Source organism: Oncorhynchus kisutch, unplaced genomic scaffold (assembly GCF_002021735.2).
Source record: "Oncorhynchus kisutch isolate 150728-3 unplaced genomic scaffold, Okis_V2 scaffold1123, whole genome shotgun sequence".
Taxonomy (NCBI): Eukaryota; Metazoa; Chordata; class Actinopteri; order Salmoniformes; family Salmonidae; genus Oncorhynchus; species Oncorhynchus kisutch.
In genome coordinates this window covers 1-23,709 of record NW_022263068.1, presented here as the reverse complement: position 1 = coordinate 23,709, position 23,709 = coordinate 1, and the positions used below count along the sequence as shown (strand labels likewise).

The window sequence follows — 23,709 nt, the reverse complement described above, 5'->3', positions numbered from 1 at the left end:
TCAAGCCTGTGTTGTGGAAGTGTTTTCAAATCAGGAGTATATTAATAGAAATGAATCTCAAACCTCTCTCTCTCGCTCTCTCTCAAACACACACAACCCCATACTCTCTCTCTCTCACATTCCATTCGACCAGTCCCTCAGTATGGGAGGCACAGAGCCTGCCCAGAGTTGGACGTTCCAGTCCCCCCCCCCCCCGTTAAAGCACTCTAAACTCACATACAGACAGGCAGACATGAGGAACAGCACTACATACAGCCAGCCATGAGGAGGAGGATACAACACAGATCACTCCACTGACTGACAATGTAGTCTACATCACACAACTGTGTAGTGTGGATCCCTGTCCTGGATCTGGACCAGCAACAACAACTAACAAGACAACTGGTGATGAATTGGGATGAGTTCCACATTGACACTTGAGAGGACTACTCATCCATTCCTACTGATGGGAAGCGGCCATCTTTCTGGATCGACGGTCTACCTCCCAACCGTCTGATTGACGACAGGACAGGAAGACATGCTGTGAAGAAAGACAGAAGACAGACAGAAGCCATAAAAGAGGACCGTTAGCCTGTGTTTCCTGCTGCCATGCCGTGGTACTTCCTGCCCTGCCAGCCCAGCTGCCACATGATCTGGCTGGTTCTGGCTGCCCTTCTGCTGCTACTGACGGACTCTGTGTCTGTGTCTCTGGAAGAGCTGCCCAGGGGCCCAGGGGACATAGCTGGCAGCGGGTCCATGAGCGCCAGCACTAACACTAACGCTCGCCAGTACAACTCTATCCAGCACGGATCCTGCACCTATACCTTCCTGCTACCAGATAACGCTGGGGGGAACAGGCCGTGCTTGACGGAGGCGGAGGGGGTCGGCAGCTCCAGCACCAGCCAGGGACAGGGCCAGTACCAGGGGAACACTCTACAGGGAGATGCCCCCCTGAAAAAGCCCAAGCTCCCAGGACTGGCCCCGGCTCTGGGGAACCAGAGGATCCAACACCTGGAGAACGTCATGGACAACTACACACAGTGGCTTCACAAAGTAAGAGCATGTTCTCCAAGCATACAGTATAGTAGTAGTTGATATAAAGATTAAAGCCTGGTGTTTCAGTCTAAACAGAGCTTTATCAGATATTTATACTCTAGAAGGAAATGCATGCCATGTCCCATGGCTGTGCATGTCAAAAAGATCAGCTTTTTATCCGATTGAACTATGTGCTATTGCATTTATAACACATTAGCCATTGTTGTTATCAAAGTTATATAGAGGTGGAACATCTGGCCAAAGCTAGAAAGTATACTGCATTTCATCACTTTAAAATCTATCTGTAGTGTTTTATACGGTATTAAATATCTAACTTTTTGAGCGACCCGACCAAATTCACATAGAAATGTGAGTTATAGATCTGTCATTGTCGTTGAAAGCAAGTCTAAGAAGTGGTAGATCGGCAAACAATTAGAATTTTAGCAAACAGGAAATGGGTGAACGATTTCTGCACAGTGCATCTTTAAGTGCACATTATCAGCATTGAGTGTGTTTCAACCCCATGAACTGTTTGGGCCGAGCCAAATGTGTCCTGCCATAATGAATATTATTATTATAGGACAACATTTGGCTCGGTCCCACCTGGATCCATCTCTTTCCTCTGTCTCTGTTTACTCAAGAGCAATAAGATATAAGATACCCCAGTACAATTCATCATTGCTTTACAGCCTATCTACATTTTACTCCCCATAGTACAGTATACAATAGATACTGTATATTTGTGGAGATCTGTTGTTTGGATTACTCCATTACACCGAACAACTCTAAATGACATGAGCACCAACCCAACAGAAACAGAAACCTTAAGGATACTAAAACATCTCTCTCTTACCCGATAAGTGATGAATGCACCATATCCCGCATTATTCATTAAAAACACTGTCATTTCAAAAGGACTGTTGTTCCAGTGTGTGTGGACCCAGGGACTATGTTGCAGCCCCAGGGATGAGAGATTGATGACAGGGACTTGTTTGACTGTGACAGACAGGCTGTGGCTCTTGGTCGCTGGGTTGTGATGTTCTGAGTGTGTCCGGCTGGCCTGGCTGTCCTTAAGAAAACACTGTGTTGTCTGTCTGAACCCTCTCACACTATGTCACATTGGCCCAATCCAGGGCTGGGGAGTCAATTTCAAGGAATGGGCTCAGCGTTTGGCAGTGCTCTGTCTGTCTGTCTGTCTGTCTGTCTGTCTGTCTGTCTGTCTGTCTGTCTGTCTGTCTGTCTGTCTGTCTGTCTGTCTGTCTGTCTGTCTCTGTCTGTCTGTCTGTCTGTCTGTCTGTCTGTCTGTCTGTCTGTCTGTCTGTCTGTCTCTGTCTGTCTGTCTGTCTGTCTGTCTGTCTGTCTGTCTGTCTGTCTGTCTGTCTGTCTGTCTGTCTGTCTGTCTGTCTGTGTTTGTTTATGTCTGTCTGTATCTGTCTGTCTGTCTGTGTCTGTTTATGTCTGTCTGTCTGTCTGTCTGTCTCTCTGTATCTGTTTATGTCTGTCTGTCTGTCTGTCTGTCTGTCTGTCTGTCTGTCTGTCTGTCTGTCTGTCTGTCTGTCTGTCTGTCTGTCTGTCTGTCTGTGTTTGTTTATGTCTGTCTGTCTGTCTGTCTGTCTGTCTGTCTGTCTGTCTGTCTGTCTGTCTGTCTGTCTGTCTGTCTGTCTGTCTGTCTGTCTGTCTGTCTGTCTGTCTGTCTGTCTGTCTGTCTGTCTGTCTGTGTTTGTTTATGTCTGTCTGTCTGTGTCTGTCTGTCTGTCTGTCTGTCTGTCTGTCTGTCTGTCTGTCTGTCTGTCTGTCTGTATCTGTCTGTCTGTGTTTGTTTATGTCTGTCTGTCTGTCTGTCTGTCTCTCTGTCTGTCTCTGTCGGTCTATGTGTTCCCTGACCCACCGGGACCTAGGCCAGCAGCATTCACATTCCAAGGAATACCAGAGATGATTCTGTCAGGGAGAACAAGGCCACTTCAGTAGTAACAGACTACCACTTCAGTATTACCAGTGCTGAGTTTGGTAATTGCATTTGGTATAATGTAATACAGTCTATGCTTAAGGGTGAGCACTTGGAACCCTGCATACATGTAGTGAATATAAATGACAAACTATTCTTCATCTCACTGCACCATCAAATGTTTTTGATATGTGCATCTGAAAATGACCAGGAGAACAGTCGACAATTAAGAAAGCAACAATAATATAGTTTTTATGTGGGGCCATGCTTTTCAGAGAACTTCAACCTCAGTGTATTTGTGGGATATCAGTTTCACTGTCTTCATAGTTTCAGGAGTTCCTCTCCATGGCCATTCTTTGATTAAATGAACGCTATAGTGTGGTACTGAGGTAATGTGTTTTTCCCTTTGATTAAATGAACGCTATAGTGTGGTACTGAGGTAATGTGTTTTCCTCTTTGATTAAATGAACGCTATAGTGTGGTACTGAGGTAATGTGTTTTTCCCTTTGATTAAATGAATGCTATAGTGTGGTACTGAGGTAATGTGTTTTTCCCTTTGATTAAATGAACGCTATAGTGTGGTACTGAGGTAATGTGTTTTCCTCTTTGATTAAATGAACGCTATAGTGTGGTACTGAGGTAATGTGTTTTCCTCTTTGATTAAATGAACGCTATAGTGTGGTACTGAGGTAATGTGTTTTCCTCTTTGATTAAATGAACGCTATAGTGTGGTACTGAGGTAATGTGTTGTCCTCTTTGATTAAATGAACGCTATAGTGTGATACTGAGGTAATGTGTTGTCCTCTTTGATTAAATGAATGCTATAGTGTGGTACTGAGGTAATGTGTTTTCCTCTTTGATTAAATGAACACTATAGTGTGGTACTGAGGTAATGTGTTTTCCTCTTTGATTAAATGAACGCTATAGTGTGGTACTGAGGTAATGTGTTTTTCTCTTTGATTAAATGAATGCTATAGTGTGGTACTGAGGAAAAGCAGCCAACAAGAGCTCAGCATATGTGGGAACTCCTTCAAGACTGTTGGAAAAGCATTCCTCATGAAGCTGGTTGAGAGAAGGCCAAGAGTGTGCAAAGCTATCATCAAGGTAAAGGGTGGTTACTTTGAAGAATCTTAAATCTAAAATATATTTGATTTGTTTAACACGTTTTTGTTTACTGCAAGATTCCATTTGTGTTATTTCATAGTTTTGATGTAGAAAATAGTAAAAATAAAGAAAAACCCTTGAATGAGTAGGTGTGTCCCAACTTTTGACTGTTACTGTATATTTGGTAGGTGCCCCGGGACCCCTAATGTGGTAATCCGGCCATGCAACTATTCCTCTGGGTTTCTTATGTCTAATGTAGTGTGTGATTATTTGAGGACTCTGGACATTGTAATAAGGAGACTGCCACTTGACACGTTTTATCCTGCTCAACATGTGTACACTGCACTAGACCTTCTCTTCCTTTCCTCTGCATTAACATTGACATCTTAATGCACTCTGATCTTACAGATGAATTAATTCCTGAATGATTCCATTAGCTGACTATGCAATTGTCTTCGTGGGAAGCTGCTCAGACCACATAGCAGCAGAGATAAACAGTCTGACACTGCACTTTCAGTAAGTGTCATAGAGACCAGGCCTTTTTCTGTCTGTGCAGAGGGAATCTTTCAGTAAGTGTCATAGAGACCAGGACTTTTTCTGTCTGTGCAGAGGGAATCTTTCAGTAAGTGTCATAGAGACCAGGACTTTTTCTGTCTGTGCAGAGGGAATCTTTCAGTAAGTGTCATAGAGACCAGGCCTTTTTCTGTCTGTGCAGAGGGAATCTTTCAGTAAGTGTCATAGAGACCAGGCCTTTTTCTGTCTGTGCAGAGGGAATCTTTCAGTAAGTGTCATAGAGACCAGGCCTTTTTCTGTCTGTGCAGAGGGAATCTTTCAGTAAGTGTCATAGAGACCAGGCCTTTTTCTGTCTGTGCAGAGGGAATCTTTCAGTAAGTGTCATAGAGACCAGGCCTTTTTCTGTCTGTGCAGAGGGAATCTTTCAGTAAGTGTCATAGAGACCAGGCCTTTTTCTGTGTGCAGAGGGAATCGTTCAGTAAGTGTCATAGAGACCAGGCCTTTTTCTGTCTGTGCAGAGGGAATCTTTCAGTAAGTGTCATAGAGACCAGGCCTTTTTCTGTGTGCAGAGGGAATCTTTCAGTAAGTGTCATAGAGACCAGGCCTTTTTCTGTCTGTGCAGAGGGAATCTTTCAGTAAGTGTCATAGAGACCAGGCCTTTTTCTGTCTGTGCAGAGGGAATCTTTCAGTAAGTGTCATAGAGACCAGGCCTTTTTCTGTCTGTGCAGAGGGAATCTTTCAGTAAGTGTCATAGAGACCAGGCCTTTTTCTGTCTGTGCAGAGTGAATCTTTCAGTAAGTGTCATAGAGACCAGGCCTTTCCTCTGTCTGTGCAGAGGGAATCTTTCAGTAAGTGTCATAGAGACCAGGCCTTTTTCTGTGTGCAGAGGGAATCTTTCAGTAAGTATCATAGAGACCAGGCCTTTCCTCTGTCTGTGCAGAGGGAATCTAGCCACAAAGTAGACATTCTTAAGTTGAAAATCCTATTTAGGGTGATCTGTTACGTTAAATCAGGGATAAAGTGAGACATGAAATTCTAACTTTGCAATGTAACTATTTCATATACCATTATTGTGACTACTTAACTGTAATTTCCAAACTGTACATTTTTGAAAATACATAGTTTAAAAGCTGTCCAAGGCTAAACTGATTCACATGAACTGAAAAGGCCATGGCTTGAAAGCCGGGGTAACAGGAAAACTCTAAACTTCAATGAATCACTGAATGACCCTGAGCTATCACAAAAAAAACGATACATTTTTAAAGCACATTGCTGGGAAAGACCTCTCCTCATTGTAATCATCATCAGGACAGTGAACTTCAGATGGATAATGTCATTGGCAGCTGAGCCCTGTCCACATGATGCATCTGTGGCAGAAAACATACAGATGCAGTCCCATGACTGATCTCTCCTGGTTGACTAGAAGGAAATGACTGAACTCAACAACCCTGAAAGATCCCTGCCTAAGTAGCTGACCAGGGGCCAAGGAAATCCTTAGACAGGACCATATCGATGCAGTAAATCCTTCAATCCACAATTGCTGAAGGGAATGAATACATATCCAATCGTTTTTCTTCCCTGGATATAATTAGGTTATTTATGGATGGTTCCTTGGAAGTTGTGGGAACGTATGTTTTTGGTTTCACATTGGTTGTGGGAACGAAGCCATACGTTTCCTGACCGGTAAAACATCATTTTCAAACATTCTGAGAACAGAAGTCTCTGTTCTGGGAACTTTTATTTTTAGGTTGCAGAGATGTTCTGGAAATGGATATTATAGGTTATTTTGGTTTTTTAAATAACTTCCTTAAAACATTCAACATGTTTCAGTAAGACTTTTAATAACACTACTAGCTTATTTGGGGGTTTACTTTTTGAACTGCAAGCACAGATAGACCAGTTGGTTGTCTAGCAACAAAACCAATGTGTGCACAAATATGGGGTAAAACAGACAGGGTTGGCTTAGATTGTTGACAACATGTAAACTATAATTTGTCTTCAAATGTTTATTGAAAACATAAATACATTTTCACAACGAGCACAAATACATCGTTACAGTTGTTGGTTAGCTAGCTATCGAATTTTAGCCATATAAGCATTGACATGAAATCAGTCAAAACACGACATGGTTTCAAGAACAAGATAAATCTACGATTGCCCGCATGGCAGATTCTTTGTCATTGTTGTTTGCTATCTGATGTTTCAGAATCATAACAAAGCACATTTTCATGACGTTGTCAGACAACTGATCTATCAGACATTAACCCTATAAATGTGTTTGCATTAATCATCCAAACACATTTCTTCATTATTGTGACATGGCATCATCTTCTGTCGTCCATCCATGGAATCAGTCCACTGCGCCACCAGTATGGAGCTAGCGTGGACTAATAACAACACATCCACAGTTGTTCTTTTTGTCTATTCAAACAGACCCCATTTTAAAAGGCAACAAACACTCATTAACATCAAACACTTAACAAGACAGAGGATAGAGTTTTGTTGATGCTGAGAATGGAACGCTTTTATGGAACGTTTTCTTAATGTTCTGAGAACGGGACGTATGTTTTTAAATACACATTTTAGAACATTCTCTGAACATTACATTCCCTGAACATTACATTCTCTGAACATTACATTCCCTGAACATTACATTCTCTGAACATTACATTCCCTGAACATTACATTCTCTGAACATTACATTCTCTGAACATTACATTTCTCTGAACATTACATCTCTGAACATTACATTCTCTGAACATTACATTCTCTGAACATTACATTCTCTGAACATTACATTCCCTGAACATTACATTCTCTGAACATTACATTCTCTGAACATTACATTCTCTGAACATTACATTTCTCTGAACATTACATTCTCTGAACATTACATTCTCTGAACATTACATTTCTCTGAACATTACATTCTCTGAACATTACATTCTCTGAACATTACATTCTCTGAACATTACATTTCTCTGAACATTACATTCTCTGAACATTACATTCTCTGAACATTACATTCTCTGAACATTACATTCTCTGAACATTACATTCTCTGAACATTACATTCTCTGAACATTACATTCTCTGAACATTACATTCTCTGAACATTACATTACTCTGAACATTACATTCTCTGAACATTACATTCTCTGAACATTACATTCTCTGAACATTACATTCTCTGAACATTACATTCTCTGAACATTACATTCTCTGAACATTACATTCTCTGAACATTACAAAAGTTTTCTTAAAGTTCTTGGAACAATTTGAGAACATGACTTTAAATAGAACCAAGAGGAAACCTGTGGGAAACGTTATGCTGAAGTACTGAAATTCCCACAGAAGGAAGTTGTTTCTTAACGTTCTCTGAACTATGTGAGAACATGTTCAATGTTAAGCCAGTTGGAGAACGTTCCTAGGACATTAAATGTGAGTGTGCAGAACACCCGGAGTCTGGCGAGAGAGGTAAAGGCCTAAACATCCCTTCATACCTCCTCTGTGTTTGTGTGTCAGATTGAGAGATATGTGAAGGACAGTCTGAATGTGGAGATGGCTCAGCTGCAGCAGAGTGCTGTCCACAATCACACAGTTGCCATCTTGAATCTAGGCACCAACCTCCTGACCCAGACTGCCCAGCACACACGGAAGCTGACAGACGTAGAGATCCAGGTGCAGTATGAATCGTATACAAATATCCCTCTCCAAAGAACATTCAAGTGCATGTTATGATATCAGTAACACTTACTATTAATCATGTAGCCTACTCAGCAATTATCCTAATTTGATTGGATGAATAGGCCTATGAAGTACATTAAAATACATGGTGCCACTTTTAGCCTATATAGATACACTCCATACACTTGACTGGGTGAATATGAATGATAGTAACAGCTTCCTGATGGACAGGTGTTGAATCAGACCTCCAGGCTGGAGATTCAGCTCCTGGAGAACTCTCTGTCCACCAACAAACTGGAGACCCAGCTCCTCCACCAATCTACAGAGATCAGCAAGCTGCACGACAAGAACAGGTCAAATCAACATGAATGATTTTCTTCCCATGAAAAGTTCTGTCCTGATTTATTGGCTGACTGACTGATCAACTGATTTTCAAATCACTTGTATTGATCAGGCTCTTAGAGCAGAAGATGCAGGAGCTGGAGTCTGGGCACCATGAGGAGCTGGTCACCTTCCAGGAGGAGAGGTCCAGCCTGCAGCAGCTGGTAGCCAGACAGAGCAGTGTGATCACAGAGCTGCAGACCCATCTGGACCAGGCCACTGGCAACAACAGTATCCTGCTTAGCCAACAACAGCAGCTCACTGAGACCGTCAACAGTCTGCTGAAACTCTGCTCGAAGGACAGAGGGTCTGGAGGTACTGGATGGATACTGGGGCCAATGTTTCCTGTTACAGAATGTATAAATTAAATACTCTGGGGTATGAATATCATAGCATAGATAGTAATTATTTGCAGGAAGAAGGAGTTGGCTTTAAAAACTCTAGGTAGGGTTAAATACAACAGAGGTACTGGAGGATATATTGTGCCAAATGTTCACAGGTTCAGACAAGATATTCTCTGGGCACAGATAAAGCCTATAACTGGACTAAGAAGGCTGGACTAACCCATTGGGCACCGGCTGACGTCCATGGATGTTGAAAATAGGTTGAAACATGGAACCTACCGGCCTTAATTTCAATGTCCACATTTTCTAAGATCATAAGAAGATGCATTCCAGAACATAAGAACCTGTTCTAATAGGAACTCACCCAGTCTGGGCTGTTGATTACGCAAGAACCTGTTCTAATAGGACCTGACCCAGTCTGGGCTGTTGATTACGCAAGAACCTGTTCTAATAGGACCTGACCCAGTCTGGGCTGTTGATTACGCAAGAACCTGTTCTAATAGGACCTGACCCAGTCTGGGCTGTTGATTACATAAGAACATGTTCTAATAGGACCTGAGCCAGTCTGGGCTGTTGATTACGCAAGAACCTGTTCTAATAGGACCTGAGCCAGTCTGGGCTGTTGATTACAAAGGATTTTGGATGCATTGAAATTGAAGCCTAGCTGATAATGTGTTTGCTCTTGTTTCATTATCTATTTAAACAGTGGTGGCAAACAGCAACCTTGCCTTTAAGCAGAGAGATTCATCTCATGAGGAGAGAAAGTATCGGGACTGCTCAGAAGTCTTTCAAGCTGGCTTCAACAACAGTGGATTATATACTATTCACATCAACACACAGGAGACCAAAAAGGTACGGAAAACTTGATATATTATCTTCAATAAATATTAGAGGGGGAAAAGAGATGTAAATTCTATTAGCAGAATGTGTAATATAGAGGCATATATTAGATGATATATGCAGGCCTGGCTTTACCTCTGCATGGAAACAGCAAAAACAGACATGAACAATTAAATGGCTGCACTTTTTGACTGTAACCTACTTTAGTTTACGTGCAAGTGGCAGCAATTATTATACGGTGCTCTAAAGTCGCTTGCCAAAAGATTCAACAGCAATATCCCAGGAATATGTCAGGTATTGGCTGACTGACTGGCTGGCTGAGCTGGAAATACTCTTGGCTGGCCTCTTCAGCACAGCTACACAGCAGATGTCCTCCTCCTCAGTAGTGTCCTGCCAAGCCGCAGATGGCTGACTGGCAACAGTGTGTTGCTGTCCATTATCAGCTGTGCTGCTGTCAGTGTCCATGGTTACACAAAGCTACGTCCCTGGGCTTAGGACCCATTCCGTCATTGTGGCCTCTGACCATGGTACACAAAACTAAGGACCAGGGAGCCTCATCTACAGGAGTCACTCCTTTTACTTTATTGTCATGATATGCACTGCATGTGTGAGAGTAGTGTGTCAGCTACTCATGTCACGGTCTTTCTGTCTCTCTCTCTGTAGGTTTACTGTAACATGGAGGCAGCAGGGGGAGGATGGTCCGTCATTCAGAGGAGAAAAGATGGAACCATGGACTTCCAGAGGACGTGGAAGGAGTACAAGATGGTGAGGAGGACAGGGTGGGATATCCTCACAGCATTCTTCTGATGTTGGTGAATACATACAGTGAGGGAAAAAAGTATTTGATCCCCTGCTGATTTTGTACGTTTGCCCACTGACACAGAAATGATCAGTCTATCATTTTAATGGTAGGTTTATTTGAACAGTGAGAGACAGTTATAAATGATAAACAGTTATAAATTGATTAGCATTTTATTGAGGGAAATAAGTATTTGACCCCTCTGCAAAACATGACTTAGTACTTGGTGGCAAAACCCTTGTTGGCAATCAGAGGTCAGATGTTTCTTGTAGTTGGCCACCAGGTTTGCACAAATCTCAGGAGGGATTTTGTCCCACTCCTCTTTGCAGATCTTCTCGAAGTCATTAAGGTTTCGAGGCTGACGTTTGGCAACTCGAACCTCCACAGATTTTCTATGGGATTAAGGTCTGTAGACTGGCTAGGCCACTCCAGGATCTTAATGTGCTTCTTCTTGAGCCACTCCTTTGTTGCCTTGGCCGTGTGTTTTGGGTCATTGTCATGCTGGAATACCCATCCACTACCCATTTTCAATGCCCTGGCTGAGGGATGGAGGTTCTCACCCATGATTTGACGGTACATGGCCCTGTTCATCGTCCCTTTGATGCGGTGAAGTTGTCCTGTCCCCTTAGCAGAAAAACACCCCCAAAGCATAATGTTTCCACCTCCATGTTTGACGGTGGGGACGGTGTTCTTGGGGTCATAGGCAGCATTCCTCCTCCTCCAAACACGGTGAGTTGAGTTGATGCCAAAGACCTCAATTTTGGTCTCATCTGACCACAACACTTTCACCCAGTTGTCCTCTGAATCATTCAGATGTTCATTGGCAAACTTCAGACGGGCATGTATATGTGCTTTCTTGAGGAGGGGGACCTTGCGGGCGCTGCAGGATTTCAGTCCTTCACGGCGTAGTGTGTTATCAATTGTTTTCTTGGTGACTATGGTCCCAGCTGCCTTGAGATCATTGACAAGATCCTCCCGTGTAGTTCTGGGCTGATTCCTCACCGTTCTCATGATCATTGCAACTCCACGAGGTGAGATCTTGCATGGAGCCCCAGGCCGAGGGAGATTGACATTTATTTTGTGTTTCTTCCATTTGCGAATAATCACACCAACTGTTGTCACCTTCTCACCAAGCTGCTTGGCGAAGGTCTTGTAGCCCATTCCAGCCTTGTGTAGGTCTACAATCTTGTCCCTGACATACTTGGAGAGCTCTTTGGTCTTTGCCATGGTGGAGAGTTTGGAATCTGATTGATTGATTGCTTCTGTGGACAGATGTCTTTTATACAGGTAACAAACTGAGATTAGGAGCACTCACTTTAAGAGTGTGCTCCTAATCTCAGCTCGTTACCTGTATAAAAGACACCTGGGAGCCAGAAATCTTTCTGATTGAGACGGGGTCAAATACTTATTTCCCTCATTAAAATGCAAATAAATTTATAACATTTTTGACATGCGTTTTTCTGGATTATTTTGTTGTTATTCTGTCTCTCACTGTTCAAATAAACCTACCATTAAAATTATAGATGGATCATTTCTTTGTCAGAGGGCAAATCAGCAGGGGATCAAATACTTTTTTTCCCTCACTGTAGCACCAGGGATTAACATGGGTAATCGGGATCCCGGGACATTACCGGGAACACTCTTCACGTTTACCCCCCAAAATACATGACAATACCTGGGAAATTACAATAAAATTCCCCAATGTCTGCACTAATGAAATCCCTCAGCAAAAGATTAACAAAAACATTTATTGGACATTATCCAAACAGGTTGTCACATTGAAGCCTTTAGTCTAGCATATTTGACACAAAGTCGCTATAAATTCAAAGCGCACGCATAATTGACACTGCCGGCTGCTCTGGACTGCACACATGACTCGAATACAGTTAATAAACCCCACAGGAAACCTGACAGTATAGCCTTTTAAAGAGCATGTGCCTCTTTAAGCTGTCATTGTAAATCTTCAGACAGTCACAAATTTGATAGGCTTATGTACAATTCACTGCATAAGCATCTCTGTCACAGGCATGAAGTCCGTTAATAAGGCATGAGGGTAAATTTTATATTCTCATCCTAGAACCTAGGCTATTTCCCTATCCAATTCCTAATGATTTCCCTATCCAATTCCAATCCTAATGAAACCCAAAATCCTGACTCCTCTCACTCCTGTAGCTCATTTTATTCTGTAATCCATAGGATGCATTATCAAAGCACGCCTCTCGCCTATGCATGTCAAAATACCTCTTTCCCCCCTTCTCTGTGCTGTCTCATAGAGAATGTGTGATCAACAAACGATATGAGAGTAGATAGTCCTCGTTAAGTCCTCATTAAGATACCTTGATATTATATAAACTATTTCCACTTCCTCTCCCTGTTATTCATGAGCTGATCTGCTATCGGTATAATCATCAACTTGATTTAGCCAAATATGGGAGATATTCTGTCATTCGTTGAAGGAGGTTATCTAGCAAGTTTAGCAACTTTGGTCATTTGACTTTTGTTTGACTGCCGTTACAAAGAAACAGCGCTATACTCGGAGGGCGCTCTGTGGGGCTACTTCTGAAATGCGCTGGCGATCAAAGATAGAGTAACTATCATGTCTAAACTTACATTTAATTTGCTCTGAAATCTTTCCATAGTGGCGCAGCCAAGCCGACAAGGTGGCGCAGCACCCCTCTTATTTGGGGAGAACCCTGGCATAGTGACCATCTTGGTTTTAAAAGGGCACTTCTAATTTTTGAAGTATTCCCCAGGTCTCTCGGGATAAATAGGGATTATTCCCGATATTGAAACTTTGTAGATTTTGGGGAAAATAGGAATCTCTACATTGCACAACATTCCACCATATGAATGTATATGTCAAACTACAACAGAAAAAGGAGCAAGTACAAACGCATAGCACAAAACAGACTTTGTGCATCCCAAGTGGCACCCTATTCCCTATATAGTGCACTACTTTTGACCAGAGCCCTATGGGGAAATAGGGTGTCCTATGGGCCCTGGTCAAAAGTATTGTACTTTAAAATGAATATGGGCCATTTAGGACGAATCCACTGTGTTGCCACTGCCAGCCCCATTAGGCCTTGAAAGAGCCCTGTGGCTAAAAAGGCCTTGGCCTCTGGGCTGAGTGAGAGAGGACTGTCCTCCAGTCAGGGGCTAAGGAAGTGTGGAGTGTAGCCTGGCAAAGACGCTGGCATACAACGGGTATGTGTTCGCTCGTTGACCCCTCTGTTGACAGGAGAGAGGAAACTGTTTAAGTTGAGTCTAAACATGGTGTGCTTACATCACCATTCAAATGTTGATATATTGTAAAATGTCTCTGGTAAAGAAAGATTAATTCCAAGGCCTGGTCTAGTACTGGTGCTGCAGAATCCAACCTATCTATCTCTCTCTCTCTCTCTGTCTATATCTCTCTATATCTAAATCTCTATCTCTTTATCAATCAATCAAATGTATTTATAAAGCCCTTTTTACATCAGCCGATGTCACAAAGTGCTGTACAGAAACCCAGCCTAAAACCCCAAACAGCAAGCAATGCAGATGTAGAAGCACGGTGGCTAGGAAAAACTCCCTAGAAACGCAGCAACCTAGGAAGAAACCTAGAGAGGAACCAGGCTCTGAAGGGTGGCCAGTCCACTTCTGGCTGTGCCGGGTGGAGATTATAACAGAACATGGACAAGATGTTCAAACGTTCATAGATGACCAGCAGGGTCAAATAATAATCACAGTGGCTGTAGAGGGTGCAACAGGTCAGCACCTCAGGAGTAAATGTCAGTTGGCTTTTCATAGCCGATCATTCAGAGTTAGAGACAGCAGGTGCGGTAGAGAAAGAGAGTCCAAAACAGCAGGTCCAGGACAAGGCAGCACGTCCAGTGAACAAGTCAGGGTTCCATAGCCGCAGGCAGAACAGTTGAAACTGGAGCAGCAGCAGATGGACTGGGGACAGCAGGTGGACTGGGGACAGCAAGGAGTCATCAGGCCAGGTAGTCCTGAGGCATGGTCCTAGGGCTCAGGTCCTCTGAGAGAAGAGAGAAAAGAGAGAAAGAGAGTTAGAGGGAGCATTCTTACACAGGACACCGGATAAGACAGGAGAAATACTCCAGATATAACAAACTGATTCTAGCCCCCCGACACAAACTATTGCAGCATAAATACTGGAGGCTATATCTCTCTCTCCATCTATATATCTCTATACCTCTCTATCTATATACCTCTTTATCTATGTCTCGCTAGCTATATCTCTCTCTCTCTCTATAGGGGCGGCAGGTAGCCTAGTGGTTAGAGCAGGGGGCCAGTAACCGAAAGGTTGGTGGATCAAATCCCCGAGCTGACAAGGTAAAAATCTGTCGTTCCACCCCTGCACAAGGCAGTTAACCCACTCCTAGGCCATCATTGTAAATAAGAGTTTATTCTTAACTGACTTGCCTAGTTAAATAAATATATCTTTATCTACTCATCTGTCTGTCTCCCTCAATTCACCACTGTCATAAAAGAGTAAAACACAGAACATAGTTATTATTTTCTTTTAAAGAGAGGAAAACACAGAACAGAATTCCTTTAAAAAAAGAGAACAAAGAGTCACTGAGTAGAACATCGCTCTAACAGTCTTAATTCTACCTAGAACCATATAGGGTTTGTGATCTTGTCCCTGTAGAAGAACCCGATATAACATTCATTATTTTTCTATAGCTCTATGTGTTGCTGGGACAAGGACCTGCGACAGACTAGTGTCCTGTCCAAGGGGTGTACTTGTACATCAAGCTGCCTTACACTACAGAAACAGAAGACAAGTGTTCCTGTGCTGTTGTGTTGTTGCAGGGCTTTGGGAGTCTGTTTGGAGAACACTGGCTGGGGAATGAGTTTGTGTTCCTGCTGACCAGCCAAAGGCCCTACAACCTGAGGGTGGAAGTGACCGACTGGGACGGACAGCAGGCCTTCTCCCACTATGACCGTTTCTACATCGGCAGCGAAAAGCAGAATTACAGGTGGGATACCAGCAATGTGTTCTGGGCCGTATTCTTCACATTTCCTGTTGCTGCAGGATTATTTTCCTGCTCTAGAAAACTGGCTGAAATTAAGATCCTACATCTGTATGTACCCTAAGTGGAGGAAATTAAGTTTTGTCATATCTCATCGCATTGTATCATACCTACAGTACAGTTTTTAGGATCATAGGACATTCCCCACTAAATACGCCCACATTCCTACTTAAATAGTCACTCAACTACTCAACTGTGGTTGCCTTTACTTGCTTCAGGACCTGCAGTATATTTTTAATGAAGTGGGAATGAGATATTGGACTTGGTTCTATCACTGATAATGATGTGCTTGGTGTTGTATTTCCATCACAGTAACGATGGTGAGGCACTGGTGACTCTGATCATGATTTGTAAACAATTAATGTATACATTTTTCAGTTTGTTGACTTTATTGTCCATAACCTTCTGATTGAGGCTTCTAGGACTTCAGCAGATCATAATTCTTACTTTTTCATTTATTGTCTCTTCAAAAACATACTGGATAATCTTTTTGAGTTCTGGAATGGAATACATTTTGGTCTCTAGATTCGTATTTCATTGCCATTCTGTAATACTTGTCATGGAGATGGTCCAAAACAAACTATTGTCACACAGCTTCTTCGGAAAAGAGAGGCTCTGCCTCATTTCACAATGCCATTACTAACTAAATAAAATGTAAGATCGTAAAAGGGAATTATTATATTTCCTAGAATGATAACCAGCAAGCTTTGTCTCAATCTGATTTAGGTCACCCACATATGGACGTGTGATCACACAAACGAACACACTTGTACCATTTTTTGTTGTTGACCTGGCTCACATTTTTACTAACCAGTTAAAGACAAGGAAGGATGGAAGGATGTACAAAGAGCTATTAGAGTAACTCTTGAGTAGTATTGAGAGGAAGAGTAAACAGAGTCCATCAGTGGAAATTGAAAAGTCATTTACAGTACATAGCAGTCAGTATATACTATGTAATCCGTTATTGGGAATGTATGTAAATAATGACCATTATTTTAAACATGGTTTATAGAGGAAGATCACAGCCTTTAAAAGGAAAGCTATTCTATGGAGTGTGGCGTTTAATGGGCCTACAGCTCAAATCCAATAACATGTTACTGGTTGTGTACACAAGGCTTGTGTTCCTAGCTCCAACAGTTCAGTAATACCTAGCTAAATGCTGGTGTTCCTAGCTCCAACAGTTCAGTAATACCTAGCTAAATGCTGGGGTTCCTAGCTCCAACAGTGCAGTAATACCTAACTAAATGCTGGGGTTCCTAGCTCCAACAGTTCAGTAATACCTAGCTAAATGCTGGGGTTCCTAGCTCCAACAGTGCAGTAATACCTAACTAAATGCTGGGGTTCCTAGCTCCAACAGTGCAGTAATACCTAGCTAAATGCTGGTGTTCCTAGCTCCAACAGTGCAGTAATACCTAACTAAATGCTGGTGTTCCTAGCTCCAACAGTGCAGTAATACCTAACTAAATGCTGGGGTTCCTAGCTCCAACAGTGCAGTAATACCTAGCTAAATGCTGGTGTTCCTAGCTCCAACAGTGCAGTAATACCTAACTAAATGCTGGTGTTCCTAGCTCCAACAGTGCAGTAATACCTAACTAAATGCTGGGGTTCCTAGCTCCAACAGTTCAGTAATACCTAACTAAATGCTGGGGTTCCTAGCTCCAACAGTTCAGTAATACCTAACTAAATGCTGGGGTTCCTAGCTCCAACAGTTCAGTAATACCTAACTAAATGCTGGTGTTCCTAACTCCAACAGTGCAATACCTAGCTAAATGCTGGTGTTCCTAGCTCCAACAGTTCAGTAATACCTAGCTAAATGCTGGTGTTCCTAGCTCCAACAGTTTTGTAATACCTAGCTAAATGCTGGGGTTCCTAGCTCCAACAGTGCAGTAATACCTAACTAAATGCTGGGGTTCCTAGCTCCAACAGTGCAGTAATACCTAGCTAAATGCTGGTGTTCCTAGCTCCAACAGTGCAGTAATACCTAACTAAATGCTGGTGTTCCTAGCTCCAACAGTGCAGTAATACCTAACTAAATGCTGGGGTTCCTAGCTCCAACAGTTCAGTAATACCTAACTAAATGCTGGGGTTCCTAGCTCCAACAGTTCAGTAATACCTAACTAAATGCTGGTGTTCCTAGCTCCAACAGTTCAGTAATACCTAACTAAATGCTGGTGTTCCTAACTCCAACAGTGCAATACCTAGCTAAATGCTGGTGTTCCTAGCTCCAACAGTTCAGTAATACCTAGCTAAATGCTGGTGTTCCTAGCTCCAACAGTTCAGTAATACCTAGCTAAATGCTGGGGTTCCTAGCTCCAACAGTGCAGTAATACCTAACTAAATGCTGGGGTTCCTAGCTCCAACAGTGCAGTAATACCTAGCTAAATGCTGGTGTTCCTAGCTCCAACAGTGCAGTAATACCTAACTAAATGCTGGTGTTCCTAGCTCCAACAGTGCAGTAATACCTAACTAAATGCTGGGGTTCCTAGCTCCAACAGTGCAGTAATACCTAGCTAAATGCTGGTGTTCCTAGCTCCAACAGTGCAGTAATACCTAACTAAATGCTGGTGTTCCTAGCTCCAACAGTGCAGTAATACCTAACTAAATGCTGGGGTTCCTAGCTCCAACAGTTCAGTAATACCTAACTAAATGCTGGGGTTCCTAGCTCCAACAGTTCAGTAATACCTAACTAAATGCTGGTGTTCCTAACTCCAACAGTGCAATACCTAGCTAAATGCTGGGGTTCCTAGCTCCAACAGTTCAGTAATACCTAACTAAATGCTGGTGTTCCTAGCTCCAACAGTGCAGTAATACCTAACTAAATGCTGGTGTTCCTAGCTCCAACAGTTCAGTAATACCTAACTAGATGCTGATGTTCCTAGCTCCAACAGTGCAGTAATACCTAACTAAATGCTGGTGTTCCTAGCTCCAACAGTGCAGTAATACCTAACTAAATGCTGGTGTTCCTAGCTCCAACAGTGCAGTAATACCTAACTAAATGCTGGTTTTCCTAGCTCTAACAGTTCAGTAATACCTAACTAAATGCTGGTGTTCCTAGCTCCAACAGTGCAGTAATACCTAACTAAATGCTGGTGTTCCTAGCTCCAACAGTGCAGTAGTATCCAACAATACATAACAATACACACACATCTGATAGCAAGATGGCGCCGATAGACATGGTCGCCCTGTTCATGGCTCCTAAGCAACTTTGCAGCTCTCCAGACACACTGGGTTTCAGAGAGACAGGCTGCCTTCCATAACTACAGTTCTTAATGTGACACAGAGTCACTGTACAGGAGCCAAACACCTGGTCACCATAGCAGCCAAGCCACATTAATGATCAGCCTGACACTTTGATGGGTCAGATATATGACCACACAGAGGGACCACAGATAAATAGAGACGTTATAATTGATGAACACCAGTGTTCAGGTCAAGTTCAATTCTGATATGTATTCATTTCTTTCATTATCTGTGTCATTCATATTCGTGTAATAGATGAATTAATGAACAATGTTTGTTAAATACGTTAAGATCATAGAAATGTTGTTTCTTGCTGTGAGGCCTGATTTGTTGAACTAATCAACCCTCTCAAAGTCTGTTGTACTCTATCTATGATGGTCTAACATAGACACAGTATTCAACATAGACACAGTATTCAACATAGACACAGTATTCAACATAGACACAGTATTCAACATAGACACAGTATTCAACATAGACACAGTATTCAACATAGACACAGTATTCAACATAGACACAGTATTCAACATAGACACAGTATACAACATAGACACAGTATTCAACATAGACACAGTATACAACATAGACACAGTATTCAACATAGACACAGTATTCAACATAGACACAGTATAAAGACCACTGACTAAGAATAGGGCCTCTCTCTTCTGTGAATTATCCATCACCTGGTTCTGGCAAGACCTGAAAGTTGTCTGACTCATAAACCACAGTTGGAGCTGCTTGACATGCCGTACAGTAGATGGGGACAAACAATGCAGGAGGAGGGAGTACAAAGAGTTCGCAGGGAAGTACACAAACGGCTTGAGACAAACGAGGAAACCGACAATGTCCTCATAAACCAGGATGTTCTTTATAAAAGCAACTGGTGTGATTGGGTTGTAATATAGTGTACGAGAATTTCAAAGACACTTATTTGGAAGGGTACATATTCTTTGTAGTAGATTAGAAGAACAGTGTGGTGGTGAATTTATGTCCTCAAACGTTCACACAGTGAGAACAAGGGGAGGTACATTTTTGCCTTAAGTAACAATCGGTCTCATGTAGCCATACGTAACTAAACATATAATATTAAATGGAGTGTCTCAGATTTATGTACATAATAATACGAAATGCTCTGAGACCAGGTTGCAAGGGGAGGTACATATTATTTAGATTAGAAGAACAGCGTGGTGGTGAATTTCTGTCCTCCACCGTGCACACAGTGAGAAGAACAAAAGCGTTCTCCAGCAGCTAAAGGGCACTAGCGTTGTGTTTCTGCTTTATTTTCCTCTGTGTTTCCCTGGCGACTGTGTCAGGCTGTTCCTGAAGAGTCACAGTGGAACGGCAGGCAGACAGAGCAGCCTGGTCATCAACGGAGCAGACTTCAGTACCAAGGATATGGACAACGACAACTGCATCTGCAAATGTGCTCTCATGCTGACTGGGGGTATGTCTGAGGTTAAAGTCCACATTAACCCCTAAACACATGCGCTCTGTATGTACTCCTGTAGAACTGAAACGACGGGATAAGTAGAAGCTATAAGACAACAACAACCACCCACCCACACTATGCTGGGTGAAGCTTTTGTCATTTTGGTAAAACATTTTCAACTCATTGACCTCCCGGTCCCCCTACCCACTTTATCTCCCGTCTAGAAGAACTACAGAGCAGGCCAGAGCCAGTTAGTATGTATTCAGCACTGCTACTGACATATCACAGCAGAGAATGGTATCTCAGCTGGTGAAGCCAGGTGGCAGCCCTCAGCATTTTACAGAATGATTGACACATGCCATGGCTGGTTTAGAAGTCCAGGGAACTGGCCAGCAGAATAAATCAAAATGACAGTGAAATTCCTATTAAGAATGAATGTGAAGCTACAATCTCATCAGGATTTAGATCCAGAATGTACATCTGAAAATACATGACAAACATACATGTCTTTATCCTCTTATCAATGTCTAGAGCAGCATTCCCCCCCCACATGTAGCTGGTCCAAACATGTTGGGCTCACAGAGATTCTTGTAGACTATTTATGTTTTGTTAGTTGCCCTCATACTCCACTCTCACCTGTAATGAAAGGTCAGAGGTCAGAATGGGGCAAAGCTATCCAAAGAGAGGAGTACTGGAGTCTGCTCTAGTGTTGACTACTTGGCGTTGCAACAAAGCTATCCAGAGATAATCAGAGGTCACAGGGAGGTCACACAGCTATGACTTTGATAGTTCTCTGATAGTGTAACATCATCAAGCCTAAAATCTATTTTCTCTGTTTCTCTCTACGTTTCTCTCTATGCCTTCAGGTTGGTGGTTCGATGCCTGTGGACCATCGAACCTGAACGGGATGTACTACAGTCATGGTCAGAACATGGGTAAACTGAATGGGATTAGGTGGCACTACTTCAAAGGGTCTAGTTACTCTCTCCGTGCTACTACCATGATGATACGACCAGCAGACTTCTGAGAGGACCTTTTGGTGACTGTCGTTGGGTACGTTGTCCATAGACATATTAGCAACATTAGTCATGTTTCCATCCAACTGTTTTTATGCGATAAAGTAAAGTACTGTCCAACAGGTGTGACGGAAACACAAAGTAGAAGGTGGGATAATTGTTTCTACTTTGACTTAAAAAATAGCAACCTAATTTCGTTTTCTATGAGGAACTTGGATTCTGACTTTCTGGTGCTTACATGTCCTCTTGAAAGACATTGATTGTTTGAGCACCAGCTCTGCAATGAATCAAACTGTAGAAGTGGGTTACATGAAGAGGATATGAATGTAAGATTTGGGGCTTTTGAAAGACTTTAATTTGTCTGGCTTTCATTTCTCTTTTCATTTCTCTTTTCATTTGACTCTCATTTGTCTCCCTTTCATTTCTCTTTTCATTTGACTCTCATTTGTCTCCGTTTCATGTCTCTTTTCATTTGACTCTCATTTGTCTCCGTTTCATTTCTCTTTTCATTTGACTCTCATTTGTCTCCCTTTCATTTGTCTCTTTCATGTCTCTGTTGTGTATTGTTCTTCTATGGGTAAGGTATTCCTGTTAACATGTTGTGAATCAGTGTACTGCTCTCTTAGTCTGCACTGTGGGCAGAGAAGCCTGATGGCCTAGACTGGATACACTTCAGAACACTGTTATGGATATTATTAGCCTATATAGTGGATTGCTGTATGTGTGTGTGTGTGTGTGTGTGTGTGTGTGTGTGTGTGTGTGTGTGTGTGTGTGTGTGTGTGTGTGTGTGTGTGTGTGTGTGTGTGTGTGTGTGTGTGTGTGTGTGTGTGTGGAATGTTTTATATCATTATGTTTAAGGAATGGTGGCTATGTGTGTCTCACCACACTTGAATATTTAATGGAATAGAGCTAAATAATTGATGTCTTCACTTTCATGTAAGTTTTCAGTAATAAAAGCATTGTTGCTCTTATACCCTTCCTAGATTTGTACTAATTTGCAACATCTATTGGGGCCTTTGTTGAACTTTGTAACAATGACAAAAGTACTTTTTTGTGCCATGAATTAAAATATTCCCCCTAAAAGCAGTGCCAAGCATTTTTCTGCTCCATAAAGTAGTCCAACAAGCTAGACACTGCAGTGACTTCATGAACTTAGGTGACGTGAACTTCTGGCTCTGGGGTGGACTTTCCTATTGTTATGACGTTAAGGTCAGTGACAGACAGACAGACAGACAGACATGCATGCATGCATGCATACATACATACATACATACATACATACATACATACATACATACATACATACATACATACATACATACATACATCATACATACATACATACATACATACATACATACATACATACCCATTCCAATCTATTCACACACACACACACACACACACATACACACATACATACATACATACATACATACATACATACATACATACATACATACATACATACATACATACATAAACATTCCAATCTATTCTGCAGGCTGCGTGTCAGGCAGGGAGGCTGTGGGTGGGAACCATTTTGAATGTCAGTATCGGTTTCTCTTGTCAGATGGGAGATTTTTGTCTCCACACACAGGTGTGTTTTAGAGCTATGAAATATTTATTTATACATTTTATTATTTATTTCACCTTTATTTAACCAGGTAGGCTAGTTGACAACACCTTTATTTAACCAGGTAGGCTAGTTGACAACACCTTTATTTAACCAGGTAGGCTAGTTGAGAACACCTTTATTTAACCAGGTAGGCTAGTTGAGAACACCTTTATTTAACCAGGTAGGCTAGTTGACAACACCTTTATTTAACCAGGTAGGCTAGTTGAGAACACCTTTATTTAACCAGGTAGGCTAGTTGACAACACCTTTATTTAACCAGGTAGGCTAGTTGAGAACACCTTATATTTAACCAGGTAGCTAGTTGAGAACACCTTTATTTAACCAGGTAGGCAAGTGAGAACAAGTTCTCATTTACAACTTGCAACCCTGGCCAAGATTTAAAGCAAAGCAGTGTGACACAAACAACAACCACCGAGTTACAACATGGAATTAACAAGCATACAGTCCAATTAAACCACAATAGAAAAAAAAAAGAAAGTCTATATGCAGTGTGTGCAAATGGCGTGAGGAGGTAGGCATAAAATAGGCCATAGTAGCAGCAAGTAATTAACAATTTAGGCATATTAACACTGGAGTGATAGATGTTGCAGATGACTGTTGCCAAGTAGATACATACTGGTGTGCAATTACTGGTGTGCTTTTACAGATGGCTATGTACGGCTGCAGCGATCGGTTAGCTCTCGGATAGCTGATGTTTAAAGTTAGTGAGGGAAATATAA

The 23,709-nt window shown here is 42.1% G+C and overlaps 1 protein-coding gene across 3 annotated transcripts; it reads left to right on the top strand.

Moving 5' to 3' along the window:
• The first annotated feature begins 202 nt into the window (after positions 1-202).
• LOC109880209 (angiopoietin-1) lies at positions 203-22,322 on the top strand. 3 transcript variants are annotated; one of them, XM_031817696.1, is made up of 9 exons: positions 205-1,032; positions 8,102-8,257; positions 8,507-8,616; positions 8,718-8,959; positions 9,695-9,840; positions 10,492-10,593; positions 15,446-15,612; positions 20,220-20,350; positions 21,202-22,322. In XM_031817696.1, the coding sequence occupies exons 1-9, from the start codon at positions 589-591 to the stop codon at positions 21,360-21,362; spliced, it is 1,659 nt and encodes a 552-aa protein (XP_031673556.1). In that variant the 5' UTR covers positions 205-588; the 3' UTR covers positions 21,363-22,322. The 3 variants fall into 3 exon arrangements, with proteins under 3 accessions (XP_031673557.1, XP_031673556.1, XP_031673554.1); XM_031817694.1 differs by having other exon boundaries at positions 8,495-8,616; XM_031817697.1 differs by lacking the exon at positions 20,220-20,350 and having other exon boundaries at positions 203-1,032; positions 8,495-8,616.
• The last annotated feature ends 1,387 nt before the right edge of the window (positions 22,323-23,709 follow it).

What these genes read in the sequence shown, in the direction of transcription:
- LOC109880209 (XM_031817694.1), top strand. Translation starts at nt 589, where the DNA reads ATGCCGTGGTACTTCCTGCCCTGCCAGCCCAGCTGCCACATGATCTGG. An exon ending in ACACACAGGAGACCAAAAAG is followed by an intron (nt 9,841 to 10,491) that starts GTACGGAAAACT and finishes CTCTCTCTGTAG; the next exon opens with GTTTACTGTAACATGGAGGC. An exon ending in TGCTCTCATGCTGACTGGGG is followed by an intron (nt 20,351 to 21,201) that starts GTATGTCTGAGG and finishes CTATGCCTTCAG; the next exon opens with GTTGGTGGTTCGATGCCTGT.